Raw genomic sequence first — 21,335 nt, 5'->3', positions numbered from 1 at the left:
GAGAATGGATCATCTTGAGCACAGATAACTTTTTCCCCCTCCTTTGGAGAAATAGGGAAAAGATTCCAAGTGTGTGAATACACTAATTTCAGGTATACCTGCTAGAGAATAAAATGGCCTGAAATACCCTGTTCATGAGGGAATAAATTCACTCTAGCACAATTCTTCAGTCACAGGAAATTAACAGTATGCAAATATTACAAGAGATTGCGTCCCAATTCCTTGGTTTTTAAGCACTTCAGAACACCTTACTCTGAAAAAATGTTGAAAATATCCTCAGAATATTCTGTACCATCTTTTCAGCTCAGGTTTAAATGTTGGAAATAATACTATATGTGAACAGAGTTCACACCAATTAATATTAATCATAAAAGCATTCTTTAAGATGTAAGGAGTAAACATTGTACCACGGAGGCTGGTGTGGATAGAATCCACTTTTTACAACAATGCAGTTCAGTAAAAGTATGAAAAAAAAATCTTCTTTTTCAATTTTTGTCCACAGAACGTAATTCAGAATGTAATCATTAACCTACATATAATTACTTGTCAGAAAGATACACAAGCCATGTTGAAAAGTAGCACTGCAATGTAACCTTTAATTTCAAACACATTTCATTCTGAAATTCACCAGTCTCTTCTCAGTTACAAAACAAAACATCCATCCAACTCATCCATCCAAGCCATCCACATCAGTATCTCCAGGAGAAAGCTAGCAGGAAACAGCATCAGATGCTTTGCTGAAGTACAAGTAAACAACATCCACAGCCTTTCCCTCATTCACTAAGCAGCTCATCTTGTCATAGGAGAGTAATAAGAATTTATTATAGTCTATTAAACAGCAAGTTTGAAGACTGATTATAAATTATGAGGAAGCAAATAATACTCCTGAGATGAGAAAACCTGAAGATGCTGATGAAAATATCAAACAAGACACTGTTCTGCCTCACTGGGCCACTGGATTATCTAAAGGAATATTTATCCATAAAAATCTAAATAAAAATTTACAAAAATATGATGTGCATCTTGATGAGCTCTGGTTACAGCAAATTTCAAGTGGAACATGTCTACATACATCTTACAAAAAAAGCATTTTGTTTTTATTAACATGCATGTAGAAAAGGACAATTCAAGTTCTTTTCCCTTGCTACTAAAGGGGATTCATGCATTTGATTATTAACAGAAATTGTATATGCAAATTCCTCTCCTTACTGACAAGGGTATGTCTTCACAGGGAATTACATTTTCAAAGTAACTCATATTTCTTACCTGTGTGGTAAAACGTGAGGAAAAACAAAAGCACTCCCATAAACACATTACTCAAAAAGGTGACAACTCCACAGGTAATTCCTTCTGGAACAGGGTAGACTGTTTCCACAAAGAGCTCAAAGAATATTGGTATGCTGCTGTTGAGAAATATGCCCAACAAAATACAGGATGTATACAGTGTGGCTGTAAGAGAAACAAAAACAGCTATTAGTTTCACTCTGGTGTTTTTCCCCATATACAGAGCTGTCATGAACAGTAATATCTGAGCAAACAAAAACACAAACTTTTTTTTTTATCCTTTGTGTATTACAAACTATATCACATCCCACTATCCCACTAGTATTAGGTTGAAAGTATGCATTGTGGTTTGGTTGGCTTTTTTTTTTTTTTTTTTTTTTTATAAAAAAGTTTTTTAATTGTTATGTTTTAATTATTGATGCTTTAAACAGAACCCGTTAAGAGACATTCTGTGACTTAGAATTCATTTGTAAGAAGAAATAAGCACAGAATTATGAATGCAAACCATCACCTACAGTTTGATTTATCTCTGAAACGAACAGTAACTATTGTCCTGTGTACAATTAGAGAAGGGAGCAATTAATGCTCTGAATTGGAAATGGACACAGATTAACCTTCCGACTTAGCCCTAAAGGTCAGGACTAATTTTGCTTCCATTTTACCAATAAATATTAATGATTTAGCAGATAACAAGACATTAGTATTCATCAAAGCCTGAGTGGCAACATGTTGAATCCCATTTGGCTTCAATAGGAAATGAAGGGCACCCAGTGCCTAGAAGGAATGGGATGTATTTGATAAGGCATATTTTTCACCACTGTACAGCTTATTTGTTTTGGGTGAATAGCAGAAGAACACAGATGTTTCTTCAGTACCTTCAGATATTTTGTTCTACGATTTCCAACACTGCCAAACACTTTACTTCTGAAAAATAGAAAATCTCAGAAGAATTTAGTACTGAATTCAGAAATTGAAATAAGTTTGCTAAGTTCTGTCTAGGAAACAAGATGACATCTGGACCAGCAATCTGATCTGAGTTACCAGTCAAGAAAACATAACGTGTAAGGCCAAGGGTACATGGAAATAGGAACAGGATAGATTTAGACTAGGTATCAGGAAGAAATTCTGTACTGTGAGGGTTGGTGAGACACTGGAACAGGTTGCCCAGTGAGGCTGTGGATGCCCCCTCCCTGGAAGCATTCAAGGCCAGGCTGGATGGGGCTGTGAGCAACCTGGTCTAGAGGGAGGTGCCTATAGCAGGGGGTTGCAGTAAATGATTTTAAAAGGTCCCTTCCAACACAAACTGTTCTATAATTCCATGATTGTAAGGCATAAGGAAAGAATGAGAAGGCATATAGGTGAGGAAATTAATTTCTCAAGTTTCCACCAAAATGACAAGATAGCGTAAAGCGTATTATTTTTCAGATGCAAAAGCATTAAGTCATAGGAAAACTTTTTATAGCATTTCTCACTGAAGTTTGCTACTAAATTCTTAGGTTCTTTTCCCCCCCTTGTACAGATATCTATGCTTATATAAAGTAGGCAACGCATTTTCAGTTTAATTTTGCTTTCTTCTGTCTTAGAAAGAGGAGAACTGAAAAATCTCTGCTTCATCTTGTCAAGCACTGTTCAGTCACCCAACTGCAAAGCTGTAAGGAAGCAAGACACTTCCAGTTTAAAAAAAAGCCTAACATCACAATTTGTTAAAATATGAAGAATCATGGAAAAGAGATCAAGGCATTAAAAGACACAGCAGAAAGGGTTATCTATCAGATCCTTCATTTGATGTGGTACGCTTGCAAGGCGCAGAGACATAATGCTTTCTCTACAGAGGATTTGCCTGGACAAGAAAAAGAATACAGAAGACTCATCCAGAAAGGTGATATTGATGGTATAACTTCAGGAGGGACTGCTGGCCACTCTGCTTTTTCTTTTTCCCCCAAACATACCAGAATGTTCTGAGTTGCAAGTCAAAAAAAATAAAATAAAAAGACAACTTTTGTTAACCTCCAATAAGAGGGTGTTAGTGCATATTGCTCTATTGCTCTGTAACTGCTTTCAGATGTACACAGCAAATCTGAACATGGAATTCAGCTATTGGAAATTTGTGTTGGCTTGTGATGGCAATGAAATACAAGGAATCTCTAAAGACAAATGAACATCTGCTACTTGTTACCTTCAATTGAAGATATCCATAGATAACTATTTGCAACTTCTAGAAAACATCCAGAACTTTCCCAAAAGCAAAAACAAACAAATAAACAAAACAACAACAACAACAACCATGTAATTGCAAAGAGGAATTCCATATTCTAACACCAAACAGTGGAAACAGTCATGAAGCTGCTGGCTGTTACAATGAGCAGCAGCAGAAGTGGGGCTGCTCACAGCGTCTCTGCAGCATGACTCATGCTCTCCCTCAAACTTCAGCAGTCAGACCAGGGAGGCAGCATGCCTCCAAACTGTGGGGATCTCCAGACACTTCCTTCACAGAGTGGCTCACACCTAACATTCCTGCTCAAGGGCTACAAGGCACTGCAGCAAGAATACCACCTATTAATGGTGACTGTTTCCTTCCTACTGCAGTGACCTTGCACCGAATGAATGTAACTACCAGGATTTTATACTGTAGGAGAACAGCTGCTGAACTTACAGGAAATGTTTTTTCGATTAAGACAATCTCGATGACAGTCAATGGAAATGAATATAAGGATATGAAAGTGCTGACAAATTTAAAAAAATAAATAAATAAAAATGATTTGCCAAGAAGCTAGTATGATATTATGCTCTAAATCCTATCAAAGACAAACAACTAGTAAGCACATGTTTGGACGGAAGCATCCTCCGGGGAACTGTGTCATGCTATTAGTATGAAAAAGCCTGCTTTTCCTTAGGAAAAGGAATTAACTGCCTGTGAAGCTACGTGCAAAAGTGTGCACCTGAGACTGTGGCAGCTGTGGGCATCCATGAATAACAGAACTGGTCTAGGTTTCTTTAAGCTACTTCCATTAATGTCACATTTTAAAGATCTGGGTAGCTATTTCACACACTGACCACTGCAAAGCAGAGCAGGAAAAGCAACATGCCTATCCAAAGCACAGCTGCTTTAGAAGAACTGGCCTGGAGCTACCCTGGGAGGAGCCTCCAGTGTCTTTCAGCCATGCAGTATTCCTGCTTGAGGTGCAATGCCAGTAAGAAAGCAAGGAACAAAGTGAGTCATGATAATGTCACTACAGATGTTACTTGTTAGATGAAGTGAGGCAGTGATTTGGGACTGATATTGCCACAGTGGCTTATCACAAAAAGGAGAAAGTTGTAAGTAATCAGGTTCCATTTCAGCTTCCTCTCTACCACAAGTTGTTAGCTACAGGAAGATAAATTAATGCCTGTAACCCAGAAACAGACTTTATTTCCTCCCAGCTACCCGCTGTGGCAAGAGCTTCATAATGGAAAAAAGTAAATTAGGAGTTAGAATGAGGAAAGGGTTTAAGTGACAGCATCCACTTGTTTGTTCCTGGATGAGCTTGCAACACAGCAGAAGGTGCCTTGCATTTCTCTCTCAGACATTCAAACAAATTTCCAGAACTTCCCAGGATGTTCTGAAACACATCCACAAATTTCGTTTTAAAATACACCATCATCACTACTGATCTACAACTGCAAAGCTCAATCCAAAACTAAATTAAATTAATGGAAGGATCTCCACCAGTCTAAATGGTTCTTATCGTTCTGTTGGCACATGCAACTTGGACGGTTTCCAATGAACAATAAGAAATGTTACCATTTCATTTTTTTTTAAAAAGTATTTCACAGATACATTTGCTAGAGAAATGCAGACACTAGTGCAGCATTGAGTACAAAGAAGCATCTTCTTCCAAAGTCCTTTGACAGAACTCTTGAATACTGTACATTTTGCAATAGTTCTCAGACAAACTGAGATAAGACTTGCACAAACTTCATATAAATCAACAGGAAAGTAAATACAACTTAACATTCCTCGTGGGCATAGCATACAATTTAAGTGAAGCCTACGGAGATCCAGGGCATTTTGTTATTGTTGGTTATAATAGCATCCCAAATACCAAAATGAAAGGATAATGCCTTATGCGGATGAATACTTCGTGGACTTCAGTATTTTCACAATAGAGCTAAACAAGTCAAAGTTAGTTCCTATCAAACTCCCTCAAGTCTGTTAAAGTGAAGAGAATCTTCTCCGTAACTTAATCCTTGCTATTGGCAACATTAAGAATAGACACTGAAGAAGTTGCCTTCAATTTTTTCCATGAGAAATGTGACTGCCCCAAGGTAAAACAGCAATTTTTATTATAAATCACTTATAGGAACAACAAAAAAAAAAGAAAAAAACAATAACAAAAAAAAACAAAACCAGTAGAAGGATGTCTCTATACTCTGTATTTATAACGTCAATGTGTCTCATTGCATAAATCTCTATTCCAGCATGTGTTGATCAAATTCTTATCTCATGATATAGCCATAAAAGTAAACAAAAATTTGATCAAATTGCATTTGTTCAATATACTTGCCAAGAGAAAAGCAAGTAGAACTTGCTTGGAAAGCAGAGTATTTGCTTTATAAAAAAAAAAAAAAAAAACAACCAAAAAAAACCAGAAGAAACTGGTGAGTGATCATCACCCCCCATCAATACAAAGGTCATTACTGCAAACTTACAAGTTGGAAAAGTACAACAGGAGGGAAGTAATAAGACCTACCTAGAGACTTACTCAGAGCCATAAGCAACAGGCTGAAGCTAGAAATAAAAAACAAACCTCAGTTTCCATGTTTTCAGGCCTATTCTATCCTTTGAGGCAGCAAGGCATAGTATGTCTTGTTTATAGTAAAGAAATTAAACTCAAATAATGAAACAATCAGTATTACATAACTAATATTCCTCTTTCTCAATACTGTGCTTCGCAGATGAGGATGGGGAGACAGATGTGTTTATAATGTTCAATCTGCTGAACCTGAAAAATAATGCTTAGACTGCTTAACCTAAATATAGTAATCAACTCGCAGAGTTGCCACAGTATTCAGAGTATCTGCCAAGCAGCACCAGTAAAGATCTTGTAAAGCAGAATTCTGCTGAATGTGCTCATAAATATTAGAATATTCTTGATATGCTAGGCTGAAAACATTCCATCTGAGCTGCAAGCAACCAGCACTGCATATCAAGTTTTAGAAAATGCTGGCATTTGTATCCAGAGATACTACCAGCTACACAAAGTTACAAGATACTGAAACTGGCATTACAATGCGTTACACAATTATTTGGGGTTAAAGCTTCCCTTTGTACATAAATTCACATAATGAAATTCGGTACAAAGCAAACTAACAATGGGCTTGGCACAGAGAAAGAGAGATCAGCAGCTGCATTGGGAATTCAACAGAGAAAACTATTTTAATACCCAATGTCTATATAAAACGGTCTTTGAAACTAGCTGAAAAATGCAAACAATATACACTAAAATTTCTTAAAAGAAAATTCAGAAGACAATTCTTGCTTAAAACAAAAACTAATTTCAGAATGAAGGATTTTTAAGGGCTATAATTAGCTGATGAGAGGTGTTTGCGATAGAAGATACAGCAGCTATGATGGCATTGTTATTATTGCCTTGCTTTCTTTTTCTCCACACTGGCAGTTATGGGTCTGTTATGGCTCACACACAAGACTCCAAATACACCTTCCCTAAAGTCTTCCAGAGATATATTCAGAAGTCAGCAACTGAGATAAAACTTGTCTCATCCTGTGGCAGGAGGAAAAACTCTTCATGATAATGCAAAGCAGTGCACGTATTATACAATACAAACAATGTTAAACAGTATAATTTAAAGGAAACACAAAGCAGTCATTGATTTTTAATATCTACATTAAAGGTCTCCATTCTAAGTAATTACATTTTTATAGGAGATCTTTAGATGATGTTGTGCCTATTTATAAGGAATTAGGAGTGTGTTATACAAACAAGTGCAGGATGAAACTCTTTGCTGTGTCTGTTTTCTCAAATACAATTCCTCCTCCAGTCTTTAAATTAGATATTACTACAAGTGCTACAAAGTATATTGATTAAAAGAGGTTTTTTGTTTGTTTTTGGAAAACAAAAATAGTCATTAGATATTTCCATCTCCTTCTTTTCGGATGAATAATCAGCCAAACTCTCTTTTCGTTTCAGCATTTCAAAAGCCTGCCTGCCTGCAAACATAGATGGGTAAGGAAATAGTCTGGAGACCAGATGAGAGAACAGGAAAAGGTTTTCAGAAAGGGGAACAAGTATATGTGCTATGCAACACCCCCTTACTAAAGGAAAACACTATTTTTGGACTTGGTGAAATCACTGGCAAGGCCCACCTATGGATGCAAACATTACCTGTAGATCAATCAGCTATCAGCTGAGATGAACCTGCCTTCATCTCTACGCTGAAGCTCTCACTAACACCTTGACCAGTATAAAGACACCCATGAGGTATCGTGCTTCCTCATCACACCCAGTGACCTGTCATTAAAATGCACCAGCACTCCACCAGGTCATCTGGGTATTTCAGGAGTCTCCAGATACTGCTGAAAATGGCAATGCCTGTGATTTTATACGGCAAACACTAATCTGTTCAAGAGAACAACATCAGAGAGGGAATGAGAGAGGGAACCTCTCACAAAATGGAAGCTAGCACGCTGGAAGGCAAAGTATCCTTACAAGAACAAAGATACAACAAGTTCTCTCAACAGTCAGCTCTGAACCCTGCTTTGCTCTGCCACAGCATCTGAATAAGATTCCATGACAAGTATGGTTCAAGACCCATCACTTGCAGAGCAGCGCTGCCAAGCCAAACACTGGAGTTCTTTGCCACAGGACTGAAAGAAGCCAAAGAGAAGCCAAACTTTCACCTCCTTGGCTTCGTCACATCCTGTTGCCCTCAGTAACATACTGATCCCTGTGTTACAGCAGGTCTTCAGCAAGGCCTGCAAAGTAGCTCTGAGGTACGAAGCAATTACAGAGATTTTACTACAAACAATCACAAAAACGCACAGACAAACAAAAAACTCTGCCATGATGAGTTTTGTTTTTCCCAGCTTCCAACCATAGAAGAACACTCAGAGGACAACTACCTGGAAGGCCACTGTCAACACTGGTCCACCAGGTATGTAGAATGACCTCTATCCTAGGCAGCTATCTCAAACCACTTCAGAAAGCAGGCAGACAATGGCCTGCAGTAGATCTCTAATATTTTGGCTGATACACTCTACATCTCAATTTTTAATTAAAAGAAGAAAAAAAAACAACAAAAAAAAAACAAGAAAGAAGCTCATCAAAATCAATTCAAATGTACCATTTCTCCCAATTACTGTGGAACACACAGGTCATCATCGTACCGCATCATTATGTTGAGGAATAATCTAGCATGAAGTTCCATAAATTAGCTTAAATAGCTTGTGTGTTTTCATCCATAACACTGTATTTCATAAAGATATGCCATTGCTTTCTCGTGTATGAGGATCTAAAATAAACAGGCACATTACATCTATTTTATAAACTTAAGCAGAAAAAGCTGATACAAAACCTCCCCAAATTATCTATGAAGTTTAAACATTACAACAAAGGAATAAAAAAAGAAACAATTTGGTGGTTATACATCAGGCCTTGATGCCTAATGCCTACTGGCCTAGCAGACTGTGCGACCTGGTGTAGGGAACCTGCTTTGGCAGGGGGGTTGGACTCGATGATCTCTGGAGGTCCCTTCCAAACCCTACAATTCTGTGATTCTGTGACTCTTTTTCCAGAGGTATGCATCACACTGATGGCATTTCTATTCAAAATAATCCTTTGTTTTACAGGAAAGAGTTCCACGTTTCCAGGGAAATGTGTATGAACACTACAGAGTGAAAAACCCAAAAGATAATTTACAATTCAATTTAAGGAACTACTCATTTTAGAACAAACATGCATGAAAAGAATTCAGTTTCTGCATTTTTATCATGGGATGTTAAGTTCAGCACACTTCACATGATATGCTAAATATCCCAATATGCTCTTATGCCTTGACAGTGGCAGACCTAACAAAAATAAAACTAACCTAACAAAAAACAGCACAGTAATGACAGTAATGCACAAATATGCTCTGGACAAGTAGGAATCCCTGCATGCTGAGCAATTTGACAAAAAAAAAAAAAAAAAGTAAATCAGAGTTGGGTTTTGTTTTGGATCATTGGCAAATACATCTGTAATGACTTTCACCTCCTGAAAACCTCTCTGCTTCATTCTTATGCATAGACTTGAAGGGACATTTGGCTTGTTGCATCAATTCAGAGGATAGAGTTACTGTACAAATTTACATTACTGCAGGCTTGTAGCAATGAAGCAGACAAGCACAAAAAAGTAAGAGCTTTCATGGCATGGAGAAGAAAAGTGTAGTCATTCGTTATGACAACCACCATGAAGTCTGATTTATTTACTAAGCTTTACTTCTGAGAAAAAATTTTTGAAGAAAGTTGAAATCACAAGATAACTCATGAATCTGACCAATCACCATCCAGAGGGTGAAATTCTCTCCTGAACTGATCATGTATTTCAACTTGCCATTCCCATTCCTGGTTTATAGTTATGACACACGCAACGTGCCAAGAACATTTACTAAAAGTAAAATTTAATTTGAATAAAGGAATATTTTATGTAATACTTTCCATAACAACCTCTTTATTAAATACAGGGAAGAAAAAAAACATGGTTTTTAAATTTTCATGGTTTAGTTTTACTATAACTCATTACTCTGCTGGATGAAGGCCCTGGAATTAAGGCTATATCAATCCTTTGGTGCAGATAGGAAGGTGAAGAACAGATTAAAAAAAAAGAAAAAAGCAGTGCTGATTTTCAAATACGGGTCCAATCAACTGGAAACATGAGTACAACTCTGAGCTTTTCCTCCACTTCTGCCAACAGCTATTCCCCATCCTTCTGATGGGAAGGATGAGTAAATTTGGGGCTGGAGTTGTCCCCTGAACCTGCACAAAGATACTACCAGTAGAGGGGGGGGAGGACAGCATATTGCAGTGACAGCTGAAGATACCATGGCTCACCTTAGTTTAAACTGCAGCATGTTTCCAAGCATTAATGCAAGTTTCAAAGCCCTACATTCCCAGACATGTCACTATTTCTTATTATATGCAACACTACTTCCATTCACAGGATTATTATCTATTATTGTATATCACCACCGTTACTCCTAAACAGCAGCAGAAGAAAAGTATTCAGTCCCAAAATAAATCTGAAATGTGTAGTCTAGGTTACTCTACTAATTTTTGTTTGGTCTTAATCCTTGTATGAAGCAACTTAAAAACTTCTTAGAGAATACAGAAGGATTTTCCAAGCCTTTTCTTTTGCTCTTGGTAAAATTACCTACAGCTAAAGATACCTGACCAACTTATTACATATTTGATTTAAGACTGCAAGCATACGTCTGCAATACAGACTATAAATAATACAAATTAAAGTTATTGTCAATACCTGTGGTTAAAGGCAGATGGGTGACACTAGTTAGACAGGTGAGAGTGAACCAGGTTGATGCTAACGTTGCTCCAGATAAAAGCAGCAGCAGAATAAATTTCAGCATGCCCCTAATAAAATCTGCAAATCTAAAAAAAACAAAAACAAAAAGAAAAAAAAAAAACAACCCACAGATCAGAGCAGTACAAATGCTAATTTTCACATTACTTAAACATGATGGTTGGCAATTAATTCAGTAAATTCTCATTAAACCTTTTGGAAACCATAAAAACAAATTAAAAATCATTTCTCACACTCAGAAATAAAAGTAAATGCTTTTTATAGAATGGTGATATTTCTAGCTGTCAGGATGAAGTGCCACAGATTTTCTAGCTGTCACAAAATAACAATCAAAACAAGAAATTCACAAGGCATCAACTGAAAATACTTGGTATGTAGGGAAGATTTTTTTTTCCTCCTGCATTTGTTGGACATAACATCACACCAATACTTGCACTGCTGTTTTGCCAGTGTTTGCCAGTCTCCCTTGGCAGACACACTGCACAATTAACATATGAGTAGGCTGATGCATTTCATTCAAGACATAGTTAACTTTCAAGACTCATTCCTATGGGAAACAACACAACTCCCTGTACTAGAATCCCTAGGTGGAAGAATTTCTGATCCTCAAAGAAATTGGTGATGGAGCTCTCAGTGGCTCAGGCAAAGCAGGAACTTTTCACACACGGTCACTCTGCCAGTGGCTGTTTTGGGTTGAAATGTTCCAGACACCGTAAGTCTTTGTGCCATCCCCATCTACACACTTGTCCCACTGTTGTATACTATACACCTACATATAGGTAAACATGATCTTTATACCAGGAGATGGTTCAATTGCTTTTTTCCTCATCTTTTTTCATTTTTCTTCCAAGATGACATCATGCATCTGAGCAGCACTCACATAGTGTAATTATCAGTGCTAATGCTCTTTTCCAAAGGGATTTCAACTTGGATACTAGAAAAGAAAAGGCAACGTTATTTCCCCACTAGTAATTTTCTGTAGGTTAGGAATATGACTTTGGGCTGGACATATGTCAAAAGAACATATTCTGCACTTCTTGTCTACTTCTATTAGGCTGATGGCAGCACAATCCACCTAGGCTGGTTCACAGCAAACAAATTGTCCTTTCTGCCTTGGTTAAGAGTCACTTCACAGGCAGATACCATACAGCCTACTTGATGTAACACATGAATGCTACATTTTGAAGGCTAGGAATCCTAGCTCTTTACAAACCATAAAGAGATGTACAAGTAAATGACACCTGCAAAAATTATCACTTCTTTCCTCTTATTTTGATTCTCCCTGAGCTTTACTTCCACATCGAATTTAGCAGCAAGTAATTCAATAAGCAGTAGAGGGAGATCAATGCTGTATATAATCTTAAAAGTTTACAACTGCAGTGTTAAGTGGCTTATGCATTAATCCCAATAGTCAGAGGCTAGCTGTTTCTGTCGCGTTTTTCTGACAGTTCAAATCCAGCAGTCAGGATCACTGTAGTTGTCTCAGTAGTTTGTCAGTTTCTTTAATTATTCTTCAAGATCACTAAGGTCAAAATCAGCAATTTTAAAAGCTTCTCAACGTGTCAATTTCAGACTTCTTCCCCAAAGACTCCCTGCTTTTTCTGTTAGCAGACAAAATCACTGTTCCCTCTATCCCCACCATCCTTCTTCACCATCTAGCATGTATTGGAATGTCTACATCTGCTAAAGAAGTAGGTGCACCAGGACAGATGGCATACGCTTTCCCTTATCACTCCCAGGACGCAGATCTCTCAGCCTACCGTTGGTAGCAGCCTCCTGTAACCCAGAAAATCAGCCTAGGCTGGATCCTATAGCTAAAGTCACAAACCTGTGTTGCTGACAACACCGTCTGTTGCTAAGGAAATTATCACCATGTCATGAAGTTTCAGCATTTTGACTAACACTGCAGGTTAAAAGCAGAAAAGAAAGATTGAGCTGTGAATGACAAAACCTCAGAAATATCTAGAGTCATTAGCAAACGTGGACAGAAAATTTTGGGGGAAAGGGGATAGATTTAAGTTGCCATGCAATAATATGAACATGACTCTTCAACGTTGCCTCTCTTCAAGCCAGTGTCATTCAAAAGCTGCCAGCTGCCCAGAATAACCCGAGCTTTTCAATTAGAAAAATGCATCACACAAATGAGCCAAACATATCTGAAGTTCATGTCTATTGGGACAGCAGTAGGTAGATTTATGTATTGTGCTGAGGAAAATTCATACCATTTCAAAAATGAGATAGATGTGTTTCCAAACTGGGCACAACTTTAAATACAAATGATCTACACCTACTGTGTATGTGCAGGAACAAGTGCTCCAGTATGAGCCTCAGATTGTTACTGTTTTAAATAGTAGACTCTGCATTGCCAAAAATGTAAAGGGCAGATTCCTAAACTGTACCAATTTTGCTTTGATAAATTAGTGGAAAAAAGTAATAGAAAAAAAAAATCTGGCTTCCTGAGGAGTGGTTAAAGGAAAGAGCTGCTTGCCTGGTAAATCATAGTTCTGACAATGAAATACATCAGCTTGTCACCCTTGACAAGAATCATTACTTAATTTTCCTAATTACAACTTTCAGCAGATTACAGTCAGACTCGTCATTGATTCAGCCCTACACAGATAAATGCTGAATAGACCTAAGAGGGAGAGCCATCCATCATGAGTGGCAAATCACCCCCTCCCTCCCAGTGTGTGTGCAAACCCTCCCATTTCAACTATGCATTGCCCGATTTAGAAAGGCATATTTGGAGAGAGACTGTTGATATTTTAGTTTTTCAGTTTACCTAAAAGCAAATCTCTGGATGCTACAAAGCACTGGTATTCAATGAGGTTTGAAATCAATTTTGAAGCAGTTAAGGAGATAGTCAGCATTTCCTGAAACTTAATCTGGACAATGTATTAAATAAATTAATTTACCATAAAGATTGAGATTCGCATGTTGGCACCGAGTCAGCAGATTCTCTCCTAGCAATGTGAGTGCTAACAGTGTCCTGACTTTCAGGAGAGGTGAACCCATGATGGAAAGAATTAAGTTGGCATGGCACCTGCTACCATCAGGTAACCTGCTAGAGCATCTAGGTCACTTACAGCAGGTAGTTTTAAATATCTACTTCTCTAAGAACAATACTTCATACTGCGCTCTGGCCCTCAATGATTTGAAGAAAATAGGGTGTGAACTTTGTTTTGACAGACTAAGCTCTTCTGCCTGCATCTGGAGAGGACCAGAGAGACATAGCTGTTTCTCCTCCCTAGGTCAGGGGATTTTTCCTCCTCTTCCACCACAGCTGCTAGCCAGTGTGCAAAATGTCAGGATGAGAAGCCTCACATTTTTATGCATTGTGTACTCCGAAGATGCCTTGTCCTAGGCTGAAGGGTGGGCCAGAGAGACATATGAGGGACATTAGTGGGAAATATTGGTAGTAAGTATAAAGTTGTACTAGATGATCTTAGAGGTGTTCTCCAAACTGAATGATTTTATGATGTTAAGTTAAAATAGAGTAGAAGAAATCTCTAGATTCTGTCCTACGATGACAATTTTTTCCACAATGCCACAATAACAGCTATGACAGACCCCTGCACTCTTTTGAGGAACTTGTTGCAGAACCACAGGGGGCATAAGGAAGCCAAGATAGCACTTAAAAACGCAGGTGCAAGGGGACCATGCAGCTGGTTTTAAGCAGTTTCATAAACGCACTGCTCAAGTACCTCCAGAAAACCTTTCTTCCCACCTCCTCTTTTCTTCTGTTTTTATTATTAAGGGACTTTAGTTGAAATTTTAAAAAGCAGCAGCCTTTCAAGAAGGGCAACCCATTCCTTATTTTTCCACTTCTCAAATCATTCAGCATTCATGATGGCCAGAGGTATCCGTGTCTGGATATACAAAAAGCATAGGTACAGCCATAGTGCAACCCATACCAGCATAGAAGAAAAACAACAACAACAACAACAACAAAAAAGCACCATACAGAAATCCAGCAAGCTGCCAAAACAGGCCTACAGTAATTTCTCTGTGGTGGAACATACAATCATTGTGTCTAACCTGCTTGTGCTACATTCTCAATGTCTCTTCAGGAATCAACATGCCCAAAATTATTGATGCAATGAGACAGACACTATTTCTTCAATGCTTTCCAAATGGGCTATAATGGATTCTCCCTAATAGCAGGCAGCTGAATTCACAATAACCATTTTAAAAGAACACATAGGAAGTGCTTGTCAGGACTAACAGTTGAACAGTTGACTAACAGACTAACTTGTTGAATCAAGGGACAAGTGTGCGGCACTCTCAACCCTCAGAGAGCAGTAACATGGAATACAAAAACACACTGCTCTACAAGAAACACATAATCCCAGAACTACACATTTACTATTCCAAGTATCTAAAAGATGAGAAAAAACAAGTTATATTATTAAGAGCATAAGCCAAATGAAAATAACAGTTGAAAAAGTGGATGCAATTATTCCTACCTTGCCATTGCTATGCCAACAACACAGCCTCCAACTATAGACCAAAATCCAATCCAGCCTGCATCTACCTGACAGGAAAAAAAAGAAGAAAAATAAAGAAATTTGTTAGAGAAAGTACGATGATGCTATTTTCAAAACAAATGCTGCACAGGGGCTGCAGACTGCTGGCAAATTCATCCCATGCCCCACTCCCCCAACATCAACGCTAGATGCAAGACCTTTATAAGATATTTTAAACAAAGTTTTCTCCAAAAAGAAGTATGACTAATTAGCCTGTGCCCTAGATGTGATTCCTCTATGGAATCATTCAAGTAATGTCCTCCGGATTTCAACTGTACTCTATCAAAAGCTTAGAAATCCTCTTTTCCCTATTTCATCCTTTTCATCTGGTAAACATTATTTTCTATTACTAAAGGTGCTGCAGCCAACAATACTCCTATTTGTTTATCTGCCTCTTCACTCTTGTCAAAAGGCGTACACAGCTCTGAAACTACAACCCACTAGCTGAGAGTCAACAGGAAGGATCTTGACAGCTTGGAATGCCAAAGCTATAGTTTATTTTGTTTAACATTTCAGTATAAAAGTGGTTCATACGTATTATAAAAACCTGACAAAATTGTATGTTAGTGCAAAATAAAAACATACCACTTACAAAATAGCTGTTGATTATCAGTCAGGAGATACTTACTTGGCTCACATGAACTGGTGTTAATATCAAATCCAGAACGCCAGACCAGCCAGAGAAAACACCCAGTGGTATAGCATAGGCTAAAGCAATCATCAAGAATCGGAAATTGCTATGAAAACAAAACAAACGCAATTAGCTGAAGCTTATATTAGAAATTGCACCAAGATTAGCTGCTAGAGTAAATTACAGTCATAATCTATATTCTGCCCATCAAGAAAAATAGCAGAGGTCTGAAGAATGAGTGAGACAGAAAAAACCACATATCCAGACAAGTCACTAAAATCTGAGCGGCTGGGATGTTACTGCCTTAGCACTATGACATTAAGAAAAGCCAGTCTTTCCACATCCAACCATTTTCATAATGTGCTGGGCTCATATGTTTTTCATTTCCGCAAGCAATTCTGCATTTGAATGGGCAACCTAGTTAGGCTAAGTGTATGTTAGGAACAAAAAGCACTAATTCAACTTAAGAAAAGCATATTTCAAGCATAAAAGCAGAGCTTTGAACTGTTTAAAAAAAATTTAAAAGGTGGTTTTACTTCTTCTTGTTTTGTTGAGAGGGAGGGCTTTCATAACAAGGCGGATACAAACGCAACAGTGGAAAATTCTGGCAGTTTGAGCTATCAAAACACAGAGACAAGCGTAGCATTCTGTCTAAATACTCAACATGTTTGCTTTATTCCCCCAATTAAAATTAATTAGCCTTCAGTATTCAGCAAAAGATAAAGCAAAGTTGTGTTATCATCTTCACCATACACAACTATGGAGCTGCCAGACAACAATCACCACTGACCCCACCCCATCTCATCCCCTCATCACTGTAACCAAAGTGAAATGCAGCACCCTTGCAAAGGTAGATCCCAGCTTTTCCTCTAAAATGTTTCAATCTGGGAATAAAAACAGGAAACATACTTTGGACTCCTCCAACAATGATGCTTTTAAGTTACAGGTTACCTGTGTAAACACGAAGCGTGACCCTTCCTCCCCCTAGATAATTTATGCAAACTTGATATTGATCAGTAGTACCAGCTCCTTAGTATGCACTTGGATAGCACACAGTTACAAAAACCAAATGGGAGAGAAAATATTCTCCAAAATATCGAGAGGTTTGAGCCTACACTATTTTATTCCGTTAGAAGATTCAAAGCGCTCTAGCCAGCACTCTGTTCTTTCTACACACTGTTCTTTTTCACACATCCTCATCTTGAATAACAAATTTATATCACATGAACATATCCTGCTCTTTCAATATCATTCATGTCAGATTTATTTTTTTAAATGCAAAGAAAAACAACTCTTCCACACACTGCTCATATTTCTCCAAATGCTAATGCATTTGCTGTCTTCTTGACAACTTTTTTTGCTCTCTCAAGTCTAGTCTATCCTGTGCTATCCTGACATCTCTGCAGGCAGGTTTTATGTTACTTAATCCTACCCATGTAAAAACTACTCCAGTATCTGCAGAATAAAATATAAGGGAAAGTCCCATTTTGCATGGACATTATATAGCCATATTATAGGTTGCAAAGAAGTAACAACTTTGAATGCACTCCTCCAAAGCAACACTTGCCCAGTATTCAAACTCATTGATTGTCTGTCTGAACTTCATTAATGAGCTACTTTGGGCTGTAAGCACCTGGTTGTTTGCTTGACCCAGGTCTTCTCTAACTCAAGCAATGTGACAAAATGGCACATGCAGTAGCTGCTCCATCACACTCAACTTCTAGTCGCAATACCAGAGATCCAGCTCAGCATCACACCATCCTCCAGAGACAGAGGCCCCCACACTGCCACCCTGCCCAGTCTCCCTGTTAAGGAAATCAACCAGGAGAAAGGGTGCATGGCATCAGCCACCATATGCCTTTTAGTCCCCTTGTACAGCAACAGCTATCACTGACTACAGTAAGTGTCAAAGCCAATTGAAACACACGTCTTAAGTATCAGCTTCACTCTTCATGGCTTCAGCAACTTGTATTTGTTTTTGCTATTTTGCAACTGCTCCACTGAAAATAGAAAAATGTGCTGTCTGTCACACCATCAGCTGGTGAACCCACACTGTTTTCCATCATATCAGCCTTCATGACAGGATATCAGCATTAGGCTCTCCGTTAAATCATTCTGCTGGAATGCCAAATTGGCTTTTTCTTCTGCTGTTTTGTTGTTGTTTCTCTTCAGAATTCTACTTAATGTTACTTAGAATTCATACAACAGGCTGGTTCACAGGAGAGCCTTGTCAAAGTCAGTCAGCATTTTCAGAATAACTTTGACAACGTCTATTAACGTGAGACACGCTCCAAACAGCTCCCAGGCTGGACACGGATGTCATGTGGAAGTTTCATGAAAGAAGTAATGATGCACAAAAAACCACACCATTTCAAAATTGCTTACCCAGCACCTTGAAAATATAAAGACACATAACTGGCTAATGGCATCTTATTATTTGAAAGAAAAAAAAAAAAAAAAAAAAAAAAAAAAAAAAAAAAACCACTGTTTTTATATTATTAACTATTTACTTGTAAGAGAATTTCTCCCATGGAAGTTTTTGTTATATTCTGCAGTGAGGAAAAAAACATATTTACTTCACCTAAGAAACTGAGAAAGGGCACAGTACTTTTTTCTGATGAAATTCAAACGAAGCTTGTCACAGCGTGAGATAGACTGTTAAAAGAATTGGGCTTAGCTCCCAAAGCATGACTAATCTATTGACTCCCAGGCTCAGAAAATTGGTATCAGGAGATAACCCAAGATCAGCTAATTGTTATAATCTGCCAGAAGCAGGAATCTCCAAGACAGGGGAAAAATTCATGTTCTGAAGCAACTCCCTCACAGCTCATGAAGAAGACTGCTCAACAACCTGAAGGCATGAAGAAGCTTGGGAGCTGTGAAGAAGTCACAGATCACTTTGGCACCCAAGAAAAGAGGTCAATGACTTCAGTGGTAAAGTTATGCTACACAGCTTTCTTTCGAAGCAAAAATCTGAAGCCTGGGGCAGAGAAGAAGGAAGTGATGAAGACCTCTTGTTCTCAAGAATGTTTTTTGGTGTACATTTAGGTGAAGTCAGCTGAGCTGCTCACACACATCCTGAATGCCTTACACATACAGTTCTCCTACCAGAGGGCAAGTCTGCAACAAAGGAGAAAATCACATTTTCCTCCTTGTCATCAGCTGATCACCTTCAGCCTATACCACAAGGTCTAAAGAAAGACTTTCTTTTCCAAGAATCACAAATCTAGGTTAGGCAGGCAACAGAGGTTAGAAGCCTAATGAACCAGATGATGGACTTATCCCTGAAGCACAGCAGATAGTTCCCTTTTATAAACGCCTGCTTTGTTTGACAGATTGGTGCTGAAAGGCTCCCCAAGATAAGTGGGGATTTTAATGATGAACTGTTGATTGTTTCAGTACAGAGGAATGTAGAAGTGCCTTTGATAAGGGGTAGAATGGAAGAACACATAAAGACCAGAGGGAAGGAAGACAAAGATCTACCTAACTTTGAAACATGATGAACTCTGCTGATTACATGTGTCTCTTTGTTTTCCTAAGTTTGGTTGACTGTGAATGGAAAAACAGTTTTGCTGCTTATCTCCTGAATTTACCAGTATCTCAGGCCCAGCATTTACAATATGCTGAATGAGCAATATTGTAGTTATAGAGCTCCCAAAAAGAGTACCGTCAACAGAAATTTTATATTTTACCTGCAGAGTTGGTTGCTGTTTGGATTTCTATTCCACAGGAACATTTTTACAACACAGCCCTCAGGCAGGGTCTCACTACACACCAAGTTGGGTGTTTAACAGCATTATTGGGAATGCTAAGTGTGCTTAGGGGAATTGCTATTTTTTAAATATCCTGAGTAGGTCAGTTTGCAAACTAACCAGCCAGCTGTATTCACATCTTCTCCCAGCTACCAGCCTATTTGAGTATGAGCACATAGGAGTAATTATTTTTTCCAAAAAATTCACTCCTCCAAACTGAAACAAAAGCCTCCAAACCCACCAGATAAAAACAGTGATAACAGGAGGTGCTGGTTTTGCTGCACTCTTAAAAAAAAACAACTATTTAGAGTCAGAAAACAATAGTGCCTGAAGTTCCAACAATATCAAGTTTTAAGCAGCCCATTTTATATAAATTCATCTCATATTACTACATGCTAAAAACTGCAGCAAGAGTTTGAACCTCCCCAGAGGAATCAATCATACTCTGCATCACAGATCGTTTCTGCCACAGCAAGCTCCTCTATGCATTACCACACACCAGGCACAGGCCTCCACAATTATTGAGCGTTTATGTTACAGTTGCTTTGATACTATATTTCCATTACACAAGACATTCTACGAACAATGAAGGAGGGATTGTTTCACCAATAAATAAATAAATAAATAAATAAAATAAAATTTAAAAAAAAAATTAAATCTAAGCAGATAACAAAAAGTTGTAAAGCTGAAGATGCCACTTTATAATGTTTTTTCTTTTTTTTTTCAAACTCTAAATTTAGACAAAACTAATTCATCTCTGAAGTTGTCCAGAAACAGAACTTCTACCCCACATATTTTAACAATTAGTAAGATCTAATGGATGATATAATGGTTTCAGATATTTCATTCATTGCTCCTACAGCTGAACAAAGGCATTTGTACATCTCCTTGAATGACAAGCAAATCCCAAGTTCATTCCATTATAAAAAGCATGGAAGAAAGCAGCTTATTAATTAGTTTTGTCCAGCCCTGTTAACTGTTACGTCACACTCAGCAGAATGCACACTGTTAACAATCTTGTATAACCTGATGTAACAGAAGCATTGCATAAGAGCAGCCATGATAACAGAATGACTCCAGCAGTGCTGGTGCAGGAGGATGCTCACATGAAGATTTGGAATAGACTCATTTAAAATTTAATGTCTGCTTTCTCGTAGTTACCATCTTTTAATGTTTCAGCATTAATATTTTATTTGATTGGGTTTAGAAGCACTACAAACAAACTTGTTTGTTCAGTGAGAAGATTAAAGTACACTTGCGTTCATTTGTTCAGCTGCTGATTTCTTTGGCGGAAGCTCAGTCAGGACTTACCTTAAGAGTCTGCAGAAGCTCCTCCTGTAGCTAAGCCGCTGACTAGCTGCAGCCACACTGGGAGGGAATGGAGGGCGTGAGGGGAAGTAGGCCAACGCTGCGGAAAATATCAAGGAAACCATCCCAAATTCTAAAGAGGAGGACAAAGAAAAACAAATCAGGGAACAACTGTTAGTAATGAAAGACTTCTTTTGGCACAGTGTTATTATCAGCCAGCCTCTGATACATAAATCCTACCCGAGTGCTTTACTGCTCCTGA

At 38.1% G+C, this 21,335-nt stretch overlaps 1 protein-coding gene across 1 annotated transcript in view; it reads right to left on the bottom strand.

The window, feature by feature from the left end:
* Nucleotides 1-21,335, bottom strand: part of SLC49A4 (solute carrier family 49 member 4) — a 61,173-nt gene that overhangs the window by 6,682 nt on the left and 33,156 nt on the right. Inside the window, exons 4-8 of the mRNA XM_042827043.1 lie at nt 21,077-21,206; nt 16,011-16,119; nt 15,323-15,390; nt 10,797-10,924; nt 1,267-1,449 (exon numbers count right to left, since the gene is read on the bottom strand). Coding sequence (XP_042682977.1) covers nt 1,267-1,449; nt 10,797-10,924; nt 15,323-15,390; nt 16,011-16,119; nt 21,077-21,206 — 618 coding nt within the window. The remainder of the gene's footprint in view (nt 1-1,266; nt 1,450-10,796; nt 10,925-15,322; nt 15,391-16,010; nt 16,120-21,076; nt 21,207-21,335) is intronic.

Source organism: Centrocercus urophasianus, unplaced genomic scaffold (genome assembly GCF_019232065.1).
Source record: "Centrocercus urophasianus isolate 14NV4802_14NV808 unplaced genomic scaffold, USGS_Curo_1.0 seq_28, whole genome shotgun sequence".
Classification (NCBI taxonomy): Eukaryota; Metazoa; Chordata; class Aves; order Galliformes; family Phasianidae; genus Centrocercus; species Centrocercus urophasianus.
This window is presented reverse-complemented; position numbering and strand designations above follow the sequence as displayed.